The sequence below is a fragment of the Leptodactylus fuscus genome, chromosome 2, assembly GCF_031893055.1.
Source record: "Leptodactylus fuscus isolate aLepFus1 chromosome 2, aLepFus1.hap2, whole genome shotgun sequence".
Classification (NCBI taxonomy): domain Eukaryota; kingdom Metazoa; phylum Chordata; class Amphibia; order Anura; family Leptodactylidae; genus Leptodactylus; species Leptodactylus fuscus.
Genome location: NC_134266.1, coordinates 174,569,108 through 174,584,478, shown reverse-complemented (window position 1 = coordinate 174,584,478; position 15,371 = coordinate 174,569,108). Strand labels below are relative to the sequence as shown.

Here is a 15,371-nt window from a genome sequence, read left to right as displayed (position 1 = left end):
TATCAATTCCTTATGGTTTTCTAGATCTCTACTTGCTGTCATTCATGGCTTACCCCTAATGGCTAAAAATCAGTCCATGTTAATATGATGGACAGTCCGTGGCTACGGGATTAACAGACAATCAGAAATGTATCCCTATTTTTTGATGTCATAAATAGAAAACCCCTTTAAGATTTGTATGTAGTAACAATATGGATGTAGCAGAGCTGTCTTCTCTTTCTGTGTGATTACTGTCCAACTGTATATAATAACTATCACAGTACACTGTAGCAAACCAGCATTGTTACACTCTAGCTAACCTTGGTTATGTACAAAAGGGTTATAGGAAGTTATCTTAAATACCAGTTTTACACGTTTTGCCCATCCATCCTTTCTTGCAGAAACAGGAAAAGTCTCCAAGCAAATCTATGCACATAGTGGAGCCAAGTTCATAACATGGACTTGAGGAACATTGATCCCGTAAGTCTAAGAAAGAGAGAAAGAATTAAAAATATTATATATTATACACATTAAGCAAAAAATAAATAAAATAAAGTCCATCGTGCATAAAAATATACATAATGCAAACAAGAAGCTGCAAATCCAGAAAAACGTTAACAAAATTTCCTGTCAAATGGAAAATACTGTTCAATCTGCAGGTAACATGTTATATGGCAGAAGTAGCTGAGCAGATTTATATAGAGTTCTCTAGGAACCTGCCATTTATTAATTGGAATTTTTGCTCATTCTATGTTAAGAAGTCAAGGAGGCGGTCCTATCTATGATTGACAGCTGCCTCTATCACGGCATACAGAGATAGCTGTCATTCATTGATAGAAAGGGCAGAGCTTTCAATGGATATAGAAGGCGATATAAAGGATATGTTATACTGAATCTTTCCCCCAAAATTATATAACAATGTGTTCATGCTGCCTGCAGATTGTACTGTATTTTCCAAATGACAGGTTTACTTTAAAAAGAATCAAATATTAGTAAATCAGAAGCTAGTTTTGTAATTGTGTTTGTTTCCTTGCATATTGCCTTTTTCTACCCAATATGGTGGCCAAATTTGCAAAAAAAATTATGTCAAAAAACTGCTGTATTAGTTGTTTACTTTTGACTATGCTTTTCACAAAAAGGCAATAACATTCTATGTTAAAGTGGCATTACCATCAGCTTATGAGACGCCAATCTAAGATATTTGGTTGAACTTGTCAATAAAAAAAAAAAAAAAAAAAAAAAAAAAACTCACCACAACGAAATAGAAAAGTGGCACTTTCTCTAATAAATAGCACACAAAAACATTTGAGATTGCTTTTCAGAAACTCTACTGCATTTCCTTTCAGCAATCCATCCTATTACATTGTTTTATCTTTACAGTATAATTGCTACCTTGATTCTATATGAAGAATCATCACTGCAGAAAGGACTAGACTGGAATTTCAAGTTAAACAGACGGAAGTAGAAAAAGAAATTTTTATTTTGCTTTATAAACAGGGTCACCCTGGACACGTGAAGACTTGTCTGTAGATATGGGAGGATCAACTAAAGTTGTACAGAGACATAACATGCAATAATCACATATTAATCACAATAGCAAATAAGAGAGTGTTGAAAGAATGAGACATAAACAGGGAACACAAAATATATACCAGCTGCTTTATACAAGACTACACAGCTTATAAACTAGAAGTCAAAGCAAACTCTAAACTATTCTTAGACACACAACAGCCCTGCATCAGATATACAGTAAAGGCAATGACGTCTACACATGAAAGATCACTGCACGAATGCACATCCCAATAGATTACATGAAGTTTCAAGTGCTTTCGTGATAATAAGAGACCGCCAATAGGTTGTATTAACATAGGATGTGATATAATGTAAATTCAAGGTAACACTAGACTGTAATGCAATGTTTATTTTTTACCTTCAGAAAGTAAGCGCCCCCCATCTCACAAGAACTCCACAACACAACATACTTATTGCATATGGTTTTACAATAAGTCATCCAAAAACACCATAGTACATGCAGTGCTTAAATTAGGAAAACATTTTTAGGGGGAACTCTGGAAAGACCCCTAGGTATAATGATAGCGGTGTTTGTGGGGTTCTTTATACCGGAACGAAAGACAGTTTGTCATTATGCTGGAACTGAGTTCCAGCGCATTCTGGCCCAATGTAAGCACTGAGTGCATAAGTAAAGTATATGGTGGAGCGCCAGTTTAAGTGTAATTGAAAGCTTCAGGCGATCTATTGTTATATATTCAGTGGCGGATCCAGGGTTTGCGGGGCCCTGGGCAATTGACTTTGGCGGGGCCCTACTTACTGGGGGTCTCGCACTTCTAACCTGTACTTCCCAACTGTTGAAGACCAGAAAGAGGGAACAAAACGTGCGGCGCGTGCAGCGCGCCGCATCAAATTAGGCCCCACCCACTTTTATGTTGACTCCACCCATTCTCATTCAATTTTCATGTGATTCCACACAGTATAATCCTCCTACAGTCACCCGTAAATTATATCTCCCCCCCATTTTCATATACACCCTTCATCTACCCCTAGTTTCATGTCCCCCCCTCTATCTCTGTCCCCAGTTTCATGCCATTCTCCCCCTTTATCTGCCCACAGTTTCATTTCCCCCAGTCTCTGCCCCAGTGTCATGCCGTTCTCCCCCCTTCATCTGCCCCAGTGTCATGCCGTTCTCTCCCCTTCATCTGCCCCAGTGTCATGCTGTTCTCTCCCCCTCTATCTGCCCCAGTGTCATGCCATTCTCCCCCCTTCATCTGCCCCAGTGTCATGCCATTCTCCCCCCTTCATCTGCCCCAGTGTCAGCTGTTCTCTCCCCCTCCATCTGCCCCAGTGTCATGCTGTTCTCTCCCCCTCTATCTGTCCCAGTGCCATGCTGTTCTCTCCCCCCTCCATCTGCCCCAGTGTCATGCCGTTCTCCGCCCTCCATCTGCCCCAGTGTCATGCCGTTCTCCCCCCTCCATCTGCCCCAGTGTCATGCCATTCTCCCCCCTTCATCTGCCCCAGTGTCATGCTGTTCTCCCCCCCTCCATCTGCCCCAGTGTCATGCTGTTCTCCCCCCCTCCATCTGCCCCAGTGTCATGCCGTTCTCACACTCACACACACACTCACCATTCCTCGTTCCCCCGCAGCTCTCTCCCTCATACACATATTGTAGCCGCGATGTGATGACGTCATCACATCGCGGCTACAAATGCCGGAGGCCCGGAGCTCAGCGTTAAAGCAGGAGCTGAGCTGTGACAGCTCCGGCTTTAAACGCCTATGTTGTCAGCTCATCGGCGTCCTACCGCCGATGAGCTGAATACATAGGCGTTTAAAGCAGGAGCTGTCAGCTCCTGCTTTAACGCTGAGCTCAGTTGGAATTGGGACATGCCGACCGGGACCATTTTGTTAGGTCCCGGCCGCGCCGCGGGGCCCCGCTAAGCGTGGGGCCCCGGGCGGTTGCCCGGCTCGCCCGGCCCTGGATCCGCCCCTGTATATATTATAATATACATATGCCGCAGTGTCACAAGCAAAAAAAAATAAAAAATCTGTCAGATTCTGTACAAAAAATGTGACTGCATGTTGTAGAAATTTCTCTGACTGTCCTATTCACTTGAATGTAGTTTGCAGAAATCCATGAGCTTACCATAAAACAGATCCTATTCAAAAGTGTTGAACTGACAAATCCGCCATGTGTGAATCTAAGCTTAGCAGTGTTTTAAAGGGGAAAAAAACTTCAGTACAGGCTCCATGCATGGCTGTATAGGCTCTATGTACATATGCCCTTACTAAACAGGTACGAACTGTGATTCTAGGACTGTATGCATTCACCATACAATGGCCACCTTGGAATTCTTTGGAATCAATATCAGTCTCCATCAAGTTACAGAAAATCATAGGTATCCAAGCAGTGAGATGTTGGGCATAATATTTAGTTATTTGATTACATACTATATTTCCCAAGTGAATTTATGTCATTACATATTTTGCCTGTAGCTGCTTTCTTCAAGTCCGCAGGCAGTATACTGCTTTGTGCTACTGTAGAATAATGAAGAAAACACAAATTCAATTCCCAAAAACCAAATAGCACAAAGTCGGGACGTTTAAAATACATTTGTGAAATGATCTGCTCTACAGACTGTCATTTGATATTATAGTAAAATTCCTGTGGTGTAACTTACAACTTGTTGGTACCACAGGTCTAACCTATTGCACATTCTTCCAATGGCACACAAATCCCAGCATCCAAAACTATTTTGCAATGCAATTACAACTCAATTTTAATATCTAACAACCACATCTTAAGAGAAGCTACCATTTCTAAAAATTTCCAAGATGTAAGAAACAGTGAGAATTGAGGTGCTAAAACTCTCAACAACTTCTAGAGATCTGAATGGCTTTGGATTAATTACCTGGGTGAGCCAAGGACTATAAAGGCTATGGCCTGTACACCAATAACTAAGCCTCTCCCAGGGTAAATTAACAAAGACAAGTGAGTGCTTTTATATCTTCAATTCAGAAATCATCATCCCAATTTACACTGTCAAAACTTTCTACAATTTAAGACCCCAGAGTACAATTAGCGGATGCGCATAGGAGGCGAGCAAACACAAAAAACAGTGTTACTCACTTCCCCAGGGCCCCGAAGAGAACCCAGAATATTCCGATTCAGACTTATTTGGTCCAAATGAAACCATAATGGCCCAGCGCTACTATATATTGTATTTCTTTGGCAAGTATTCTTGTGCCACTTAAAAAGTTATTATTAGTGTCTTGTCACAATTCATGCCCATCTCTAACAATCTAATTGCAGCACTACTACAGATACTTAGAAAAATTAAGACAGAAACCTTATGGGTTGCTATAAGCCAGTGGTTCTATACCTGTAGTATGTATATCCCAGTGGATTTGCCGGACAGTCTCAGGGAGTATGTGACATACCTAAGAACCACTGCTTTGGAAGTGGCACATTTTGTAAGTGCTCAGGTTTTGGTCTCTATCATTTTCAAATACTTAAGCACACTGGCTGCCAAGCAGAGGTAGGTGTCAAAAAGACATTGGGTCAGGATTAGGGGATGGGTCTCCTCTACAGCAAAAGATAGTCTGTACTGAATAGGCAAGACCCTCAAAACTGTTCTTGCCACAGGTGCCCCCACAAGCAAAAGGATCTGTTTGGCATGCAATGATTGCCAGTTTTGCTTCACCACTTCAGGCTGGGAGCAGAATCTGTCACATAATAGACAGAGTCCGATAGGGGTACTCAGTTGGAACTTTTTTCACGAGAGGGTACTTGACTTGAGGAGGATGAGAAACACTGCTTAAAGCTACCACACCATTGTGTAAAATATACAATCACAACAATATATGTATATTGTACTCTAAGAGTACAACTCACCCCTTTTTAAACTTTTTTTTTTTTAAAGCAGTCGAGTAAGGAGTAAAAATACACATTTGATATATGTCTTGTACTTCATTTTTTCGATTGAATTGCAAAATTCTGCTGGCATATTCTGCTGAGTAAATCTCCCCCACTGCGTCAGAGAGGCTCTAAAGATCAATAAGATCTTTCCACTATGTACTGATCTTGTCACTTAATCTCAGAGCTTGTTTTTGTGCCATGTACTAACTGGTCCATGAATTATGATCACGGCAAGAATTTCACAGATGTCAGCATGTTGTAGATAAAAGGAGAAGTTTCTTTTTTTTTTTTTCAATATGCTTGAGGACTAGATTTAATAATTAAACTCTTAGACGTTGCTCAGAGTAGAAGCGTGAGCTTGCACTATTATGCAACTTGTATAGTCGGAGTAGTTTGCTATAAGGAAAGTCTGCAAAAATTCTTTAGAAGTACTGCAAGGCACAAAAGTGACCTTGCTGCCAAGGTCACAATTAAAGTTGGCCCTACATTTGTCATTGTAGTCATCCATAATGTGACTGCCACTGGACATTTTAGATGACAATGTAAAGCATGAATTCTTGGCAAAAAATCTCAATCTAAATGTTGATTTATTATTGGCCACTGCTTAGTCAACCTATTTAAGAAGCATGCCATAATAACCAACAGACTGGCACAAAAAGGGATATGCCACTGTCGTGGACACATCAAGATTTCTATAAATTATAGTGACATATCAGATGTTTTGCTGAGTGGGCATCCAGAAACAGAAGTCAGAGACACTTAACTGAGTTCTGTGGCGCTTCTGCTCTGCTCGGCTCCCCTTATCAAGCAAGGAAAGCACTTCAGTCCCATTAGGTCTTAGCAACTGGAAACTGACCAATAAAAAAAAAAATCTTCTAAGTGAGAGTTCACAATACCATTATAAATGTATATTGCTGTCTTCCTTCGTAGGATGACAGCAACGGACATTTAACTGTCAAAGAGAATGGCCACAGACTGATTCTGTGTCCATTCCCAAAGACACTATCTTCCGTCATAGTTACATACTTATAGAGCAGATGAGGTTGGATGAAGACATCAGTCCATCAAGTCCAACATATGACCCTACACTCCCCTACAGTGTTGGAAGGCAAAAAACCCCATGAGGCTCATTTTTTTTAACTTTTGTAATGGAAGGTAAAATCCTGCATGCAATCAATCTGTGAGCGTTTTCTGTGACGGTTTAATGTCTGTTGCTGTCCTCATCCCATGATGAAAGACAGCAATGGACATTTACAACAGTAATGTGAACTCCCACTAACATGTTACTATGACATGTCAAAGTTTGTAAGTACACTTAACTGAGTGCAAATGTAATGCAACAGTTGCTGTTCCAACTACAGGACAAGAATCTGTATATAGCTAAGCCTGAAGAAGTCTCCATGTCTGTTGTAGTAGATATCCATTAATCATATTATATAAGCAAAGAGGAGTTTACTGCAGAATGAATGTGTAAATCAAGGCTTGCTCTTCAGCAATATTTGATGTGGATTTCAACACCAGAGCCCACCCAGAGATTCTTGTAAACATCATCATTTGCTGGAATAGAACAAGCTGTGAAATTCAGTGTTAAATATGTATATAAAAACAAAACTAGCTGATCACCTTTGTATTTTATTGTACTGCATGAACAATTGCCTGGGCACCGGCCCAGAAATGTTTTCAGTGCTGGGAAGTGATTAACTGTTTGCACTGCAGCCAGATATGATGAGCTAGTGGAGAGAATGATCATGTGGAGAAGTTTCTGCACAATCATTTGCAAGAATATACTAAAACATAGTAAAAGGAGCTGTCTAGTATCTAATAAATAATGTTTAATAAACATCAGCCACAAAAGGTAAAATAACTACTGTAAATTATAATAGGGATTTATTAAATGTACTAGTCCTAAACAATATCTTTCAAAAGGTCTATGAAGAATTAGAGCAGGCTAGCTACTAACAATCTCCATCAGTCCCTATTCTGCACTATTCCTGCCCAGGACAGATTGAAAAGACTAGGCCAGGAGCTCCATGTGGCACAAACGCCACAGTAAAAAAGGTAGCGTTTTATAGTCATAGCAAAGCAGACGGATTTTGGCAAATCTCATCTCCACTTTGCGGTAAAATATGCGCAGCGGACATGCTACGATTTTGTCAATTATACCTATGGAGAAACTGTAAAAACATGGGGCTAATTTATTAGTACCAGCAGCCAGAGGTTGATAATTATGTTTCATTTACCTCCCAAGATGTTGCCTTTATTTCTATAAATATCTGATAGGTGCAGGTCACCTCACACCACAGCCATGGGACCTGTAACTAACTCAAAAACATAAGTGTGATAGGTGCAGCTATCTTGAGAATAGGGCACCCGATCCACCTCTCGCAGACTACCGAGGTCCTTGCACGCATATAGCTCTCTCTATTTGTTTCTACAGGAGTACAGATTGAAGAGCATCATACTTGCACAGACTCTTCCACAGTCACAGCATGTGTGAGACAGGAGTCAGATGACTGGTATTCTCAAGATGCATCTATTGGACATTTAGATATTCCATAAATCTCTGAAATAGCAGATTATTATTTATTAAACTTCATGATGACTTTTTTTGTACAAAAAAATGGCAACAAAACAAACATTTTAATGTTTTAAAGTAAAAATAATCTCCACCACCCTGAGATTTATAGTAAAAGTGCACCATTACCAAGACCCATAGGTGTCTAATATTGTATCTAAATAGTTCCTACGAGAATAAAACCTGTATGTCAATGTTTTCCTTTTTTACGAGGTCACTTGCAACTTCCTTTCCCATAGGAAATGAATGACTTCACCAGCAAGGTGTGGTAATGCTGTGATTATACTGCAAATCACAGGTGACTTCAGTGTTACCATAGAGCCCTTATTCTATCCTATGTTTCACCGCACAAAGACAGGGTACTGACAAATCTGTTCTATAGAAGAAAGATGAAAGATTGGCTACTATGAAGCTTGCCTCAAAGCAACAACTTTCTCAGAAGACGTGTTATAAAAACACATTAGGCTGGTAAAAGATAATACAAATGAATTGTTAAAGAACTGGCTGGACATTATTCCACAGTGAGACTAAGGCCCTACATGGCGTGCCGCAGCTAAAAACACAGAGCGAAGAGCCACAGCGGCAACACAACGCGGTTCTTCCTGCAGCGCTTTGCACAGAAGGTTCACAGAGCTTTCCTCTGCAAACTTTCTGCTTCAATTATATCTATATACTAGCTTTTACCCGCGACTTCGTCTGCGGTGATTTGAGAATTGGGCGGACACAGACGTGTGAAACTGTAAAAGTGCTTTAAAAAGTTTGGTGGGCTAGCAAATGTGATGTGATGTGATATATTGTGTATGTAGCGATACAGACAATGTGATGTGTTGTATTGTGTATGTCGTGATACAGACAACGTGATATGTTGTATTGTGTATGTCGTGATACAGACAATGTGATGTGTTGTATTGTGTATGTCGTGATACAGACAATGTGATGTGTTGTATTGTGTATGTCGTGATACAGTCAATGTGATGTGTTGTATTGTGTATGTCGTGATACAGACAATGTGATGTGTTGTATTGTGTCAGACAATGTGTGTGTTGTATTGTGTCAGACAATGTGATGTGTTGTATTGTGTCAGACATGTGATGTGTTGTATTGTGTATGTCGTGATACAGTCAATGTGATGTGTTGTATTGTGTATGTCGTGATACAGACAATGTGATGTGTTGTATTGTGTCAGACAATGTGTGTGTTGTATTGTGTCAGACAATGTGATGTGTTGTATTGTGTATGTCGTGATACAGACAATGCGATGTGTTGTATTGTGTATGTCGTGATACAGACAATGTGATGTGTTATATAGTGGAAAGCTATACAGTATGTAAATGTGAGTGAGTAGAGTGAGGGCTACTCCTGAGGTGACAGTAAGGAGTGTGCAGGCAGGTTGAGGCAGGAAATGCCAGGCAGTGTGTGTGAGTCTATAGCTGGGGCTAGGAGTCCTGCTTTTGTGAGTCTCCTGCTAGGAAGCCATGTTGTTTAGTGGCACCAAAAGTAGCCTGTGACTCAATCCTAAGGGAAAACTGTGTTTGTGGAAAATTGCACGCAAATCCGTCCAGGCGTTTTAGCGTGATTGAGGAACAAACATCCAAACTCACGAACATCCAAACACACAAACTTTCACACTTATAATATTAGTAGGATATAGTTGACATGCCTCAAATTCCAAAACTGCGATGATTTTGGAAATCGCTAGAATCCCATCCACTTTGCTGTCACTGTAAAACGCTGCAGTTTTTCCCATGGTGTTTATGCCACATGGGGCCCTGGCCTTAGATACATTTGGGGGAATTATCAAATCCCCTACACCACAATAGAGGTGTAAAATAATCGCAAATCAGTGCAGCCTTACCAATGAATAAATCACTGTGCTTGAGCAGGGGACATAAAGACTAACGTAAAAATATGTCAGTCTTGGTGACTCCCCAACTATCTACAAATAGAGAAATTTCAGGACTGTTACTACGGTATACTGTTAAGATCACCAGGATCAGTCCAAAAGCAGAACAGGGAATCCTGAAAAAGGTGAGAAAAAAAGTGCATGGGTAACAGTAAAGATAAGGTCCCCCATACTGGGCCACAGCAAAAAAAACTGCAGTAAAAATTGCGGCAGCAATGCAGCATTTTTCACAGAAAATCCACATAGGTTTCTGCATATTTTCTGCTTCCATTATACCCATAGGGATACCACCAGCATGTCCGTAGCTATAATTGACATGCTGCGATTTCCAAAACCGCAACGGTTTTGGAAATCACACTGTGCCTTCTGCTATTATTTTTCCACAATGTGTGGATTGGGTTCTCTAGAATCTCAACTCCACTTTGCAGGGATTGTAAAACACTGTGGTTTATTCTAATCACTATTGGGTACTGAATGCTACAAATAAATCCAATAGACAAAACTAGCACATTAAAACTTAACTTTTACCAAGTCAGCTAAAACATTCTATAAGAAGAATTCTCACACCCCAAATGGATATTGAAGTGGTAATTGCTCAACCTAAATTCTGATTCCCAGTCAAGAGCAAACACTGGTATATAAATGTAGGTTTTCACTTAGAGTCACTCAGTCTCTTGCTAATAGAAAGCCACTGTCTCCCAGAGTGATTCCAAAAATTCAAAGTGGATAACTACCGCTTATAAAGCTGCTCTCACCAATGTGGGTAAAGCGATATGTCCCCCATGACTTAATAATATATGATAGGAAACTACACACTGAGTCAAACCATAAAGGTAACTCCCGATTCGTTAGATAAACTGTTAGGAGAGACCTTTCAAAGTTCAATCAATCATTCTATCTCTCTCTACGCGTTGCGATCAATCTATCTCATCAGGAGAGAATGCTTATTCTAGATGTCCAATTTAAATGAATAAATAGATGAATTTGCGATTAAAACCGCATTTCCCTGCTCCCCGATGGTGGGAGCCAATACTCACTGTCAAAAGACACTGTTTTGAATACCAAACACAACTGCAAGTGGTGTGCCAGTAAAAGCACACGGACCCCAGAGACTATAATGGGGTCCGTGTGCTTGCTGCCAGATATCTGCAGGGATCATGCGAACAGGAAAGTAGTTCCTGCCCACATGATTCATGCGGGCAGCACGCGGCAAGCACACGGAACCAATTATAGTCTATGGTGTCCGTGTGCTTTCACTGCACACCGCTTGCAGTTGCATTCGGTATTCCATTCGGGGGGTCCCCCTGCAGACTACTGAAACAGAATACTGAACACAGATGTGAACAAAGGGTAAAAGAGGCTGTCAGGTTAGAAATAAAAAGGGGTCAAATGCACAATTTTTCAGCAATTGTGTCTTTTTGAACAAAAAAGGGTAAAAGTGCACATGGCCAAAAAAAAGGTACTTCTAAACTAACATGTGCACAACATTTACCAAGGAGGTGCCGACATCATAAATAAGCACCACAGTAAAACAAAGGTGCACCTGCGAAAAAGTATGGCCAAAAAAAGGGCAGATGATAAATGACCCCCACTGTGTGTACAATCCGTTAAAAATTTGGCCATTTCCACAGATCACTGAATTGATCCAAATCTATGTGGGGGTCTGTGAAAGTGGGCGCCACATGGAAGTAAATTAGCAGTGAAAACTGTTCGTTATTCACAAAGCCATGACGACAATTGGCTGTGAAAAGGGCCTTAGAAAGGATCATCTTGAAAGCGTAAGTTTCTCTTTCAGCAGAAAGCAGATCTCGGGTCAGGTGCAGCCGCTCTGCAGTCAACAAGTGCTGATTGGAAGTCTTATCTCGCAGCTGTGCAGCAAGTTTCGGGGAAAGGAGGAAGGAACTGGTGAATCAGTGAGGAATGTCAGATATTTGCTGAATGGGCTTTCAAGTGAATTATTGAGCCAATTCCAATATCAACAGAATAAATGATATAATGAGAGTCCACTTATAAAAACAATTACATAAAGCAGTGTTCATGTGATGATTTGTGTGCCATTTGGACCCACTAATATTTTATACTACATTAAAATACTTGGCCCTAGTGCTTACAAGTATGGATGAAATGTAGACTAAAAGAGTTTTCTACGCACTTGGCCAGAATTTCATCATCAATTACAAATTTATAAGATGAAAACTGCCTCAGCACAACACTTGGAGGGATTGTCCTACAAAGAATTGTGTTCATTGTTAAATCCAGCCATAATTGTGAAATATATTGTATTTACCCTTACTGAAAATGCTTAGTAAATGCGCAGCAGTGCACACACACACACACACACACACACACACACACACACACACACACACACACACACACACACACACACACACTCACACACACACACTCGGCCTTGCCTCATTCTCTTGCTGCTCCTTCAGTTATGCAGAGATTCCTGGGTGGTAAGCAGGCTATTTCTAAAGCTGCGCTATCTTCTCTGAGAGTGTGTGCCTTCATAGGCAGTACAGTGACTTACAAGTCATTCCTGCTCCGCTAGGGATTCTGGGTAAAAATATGCAAATCATTCTCCAGGATGTAATTCTGAGGACATGCTGAGCAAGTGCAACATCTCTTCTTGGAATCAAAGATGATGCAGCTTCAGCTAACCACACCAGGCATCCCTTGTATAAGGAATGTTTCTTGTTAAGAAACACTAAGCATGTGTGTCCACTTCCGCACATTTGCTAACATGGACAACAACTTGGCTTTTCATCAGAAACAACAAATAGCTATGCTAACATTATTCATGAAATATCTGGTAATCTAAGGTTTGTTTTTTCAATACATGTAAATATAATTATGGCCTGAATTTAACAATAAACAATATATTTTTTGTATGACAACCAATTTAAATCCAAATATACAGTACATTGTAATGTAATATATTGGTAGTGTTGTAAAAAGCAGATGACCAATGTACATAAAAAAAAACTTATCTTTCAATATATCTTAAACTAAAATATGAACCATTTGTAAAAAGACAGTCACAAAAATATAAGTGTTTGAGGAACAACATACAACATTACATTACTTACTGTGGATACATGTAGAGAGATCAGGTTCCTTCCTGTCAAGAAATGAATACTTGCGAAGGCATTCTGCAAAAGAGAAGTTTCATATCATTTAATTCGTTCAGTAGGAAGATTTTAACCAAAATGGAGAATGCATGAATGTCATTTATATTCTAAAAGTAATAAAACTGATTTCAAAGTAACATGGACTACAAAAACACAAAATGCAACATCCATACATAAGTTGTATATTATATGTATTAACTCCAAGTTGTCTGATTTAAATGTGGTCAGAACAGTTGTCTTTGTCCTCCTGATCAAAGTAAAAAAAAAAAAAAAAAAATCTTTCAATTGAATTTTCTGTGAAATCCTCAAATCCTATTGCAATTAAATTTGACTCCAATTTTCTCAATCCTATCGTTCTGTCGCAATATTTGAAATCCATTTTGCTGTAAAGTATGCATACTAGAATACTAAGATATACAAAATCTATGAAAGATTATTCAGTTAGCATGAATTCATAATAATACAACCATCAATAAAGGTAACACATGCCATATTCTCATCTAATGATGTGCACAATAGCATTCATATTTCCCATTCCTTGGATTCGAGTTATGGGGATCCCTGAAAACAGCAGCAAGAAATGTCACTTTGACAGGAAAGGCAAACCAATGTAAGATTGTTCAAAGATATTGCCATGAGGTAAGGCAAAACCCTCAAGTACTCTTTCCAAGAATATAGGGCAGCAATGGCCAAGAGTCATGGAATGCTATTTTTTAGCTTCTTTGATGTGAGTAACAGGAGGTTACATGAAAGAATAAACATTTAACAGGGGTTCCCCTATGGCATAAAAGTTGGATGTCAAATGCTACACGTATATTCTCCACCAATAAGCATTTATTGGAGAGAGTTTGATGGGTATTTCCACCATAATGATTCTTTCTATTGTAGGGTGTAGTGGTATCTTCTAGTCCTGATGTCACTGTATCAAGGACAGAGTTGTGCTATAGGCAGGATTGGCAATTGTAAATTATAAAATGCTGCTGCAAGTGACATTTACAATTGACCCCTCTAATAGACATTTTTATATTATTATTGTTAAATAGATATAATTGTAGATAAACTTGCATTAGCAAATGTTGTAGTATTTACTTTGCAACACTTGAAATGTTCCAGATACGCTCAAAGACAACATTGCTTGTGTGTAGATGCACTGAGCCCAAACTATACATTTCAATAGTACCTTTCATTACCAACAGTAACCCAATTATATCTTCTACCACACCTATAGTGAAACAATAATACTTATATCTGTAACACCCAGGACTGTCTGGTTTATATAGGTTTAACTACCTCCTAGTCACCTGTTGTGTATCTATTTCTGATCACAGTCTATGAATCAATAATAATTTCCCATGAACTATTAATACTTACCTAGGTATCTGGGATAGAAATATTCCTGTAAAAAAGAAAAAAGTAAATTAATTTAATAATATTTAATGTGTAAAATAAGTATATTGTACAATGTAAGTTAAAGATAACACAAGTAAGCCACTAATGGAAAGAGAATTATTTCAGCCTTCGCAAGATGGAGGCAGTTTATGGCGAAAAACACACGACAGATTCCCTTTAAACTGAAGTTTGTTAGCATAAAACCCAGAAAATTTATTATAAGGCCGACACCTCTTTACAAATTTGGCACAGATGAAAGTGGCTTACACTTTGTGAATAGCTATAAAAGTTGCTGTGAATTACCCTAATGTTAGTCTCATTATTACCGAAAGCCATTCTAAAGGAATAATCATAGTCACAAAATATTATACAGAGCGGTGTCACGCTGCAACGATCTTGAAGGCAATGTCGTCTTACATTTCACGTATAAACACATTACAAAGGGCTTGTGTGCAGCAACTGTTCTAGACCATGGCTGTGAAGAAAGTCTGTATGGCAATAGCCTTCTGTTCCCCCAGCACACATATAAGCTGTCTTTTGTCCGATTCGCTTAACAAAGGATGCAAATGAATAAGAAGTGGAAGCAGAAGCTTGCACAGCAGCCATCCCCACCGCCAGCACAGATCTCTGCTTGCCTCCTCTCTAATTCGCCAACCCTGAAGAATAATATTGAAAGCTGCTGGACAGCAGAGAAAACATCTGGTGAAAACTGAACTGAGTGTCAATATCTCAAAGGTTCAATTAGTGCCCCAAGCAAGTAAGAGCCGTAAAGGAGCTATCCAAAACTAACATACAAATGACCAGCCCTATGTAACAAACCTCTTCAGTCTGCTGCTGACTACCTGGATATCAGCCAGTGTAAAGTTGAGTTTTTCACAGCATACGATTCACCGTTCTTCCAAGTCTGCTACTGCATCTACAGTATTATTCGGCATTAGACACTAGAATAGATCAATACTG

General features: G+C 39.5%; 1 protein-coding gene across 3 annotated transcripts in view; it reads right to left on the bottom strand.

Moving 5' to 3' along the window:
- Positions 1–15,371, bottom strand: part of GAS6 (growth arrest specific 6) — a 57,180-nt gene that overhangs the window by 22,564 nt on the left and 19,245 nt on the right. For all 3 annotated transcript variants that reach the window (XM_075265120.1, XM_075265122.1, XM_075265121.1), the window contains exons 4-6: positions 14,394–14,418; positions 12,981–13,043; positions 343–465 (exon numbers count right to left, since the gene is read on the bottom strand). In XM_075265120.1, the coding sequence (XP_075121221.1) occupies positions 343–465; positions 12,981–13,043; positions 14,394–14,418 (211 nt within the window). The remainder of the gene's footprint in view (positions 1–342; positions 466–12,980; positions 13,044–14,393; positions 14,419–15,371) is intronic.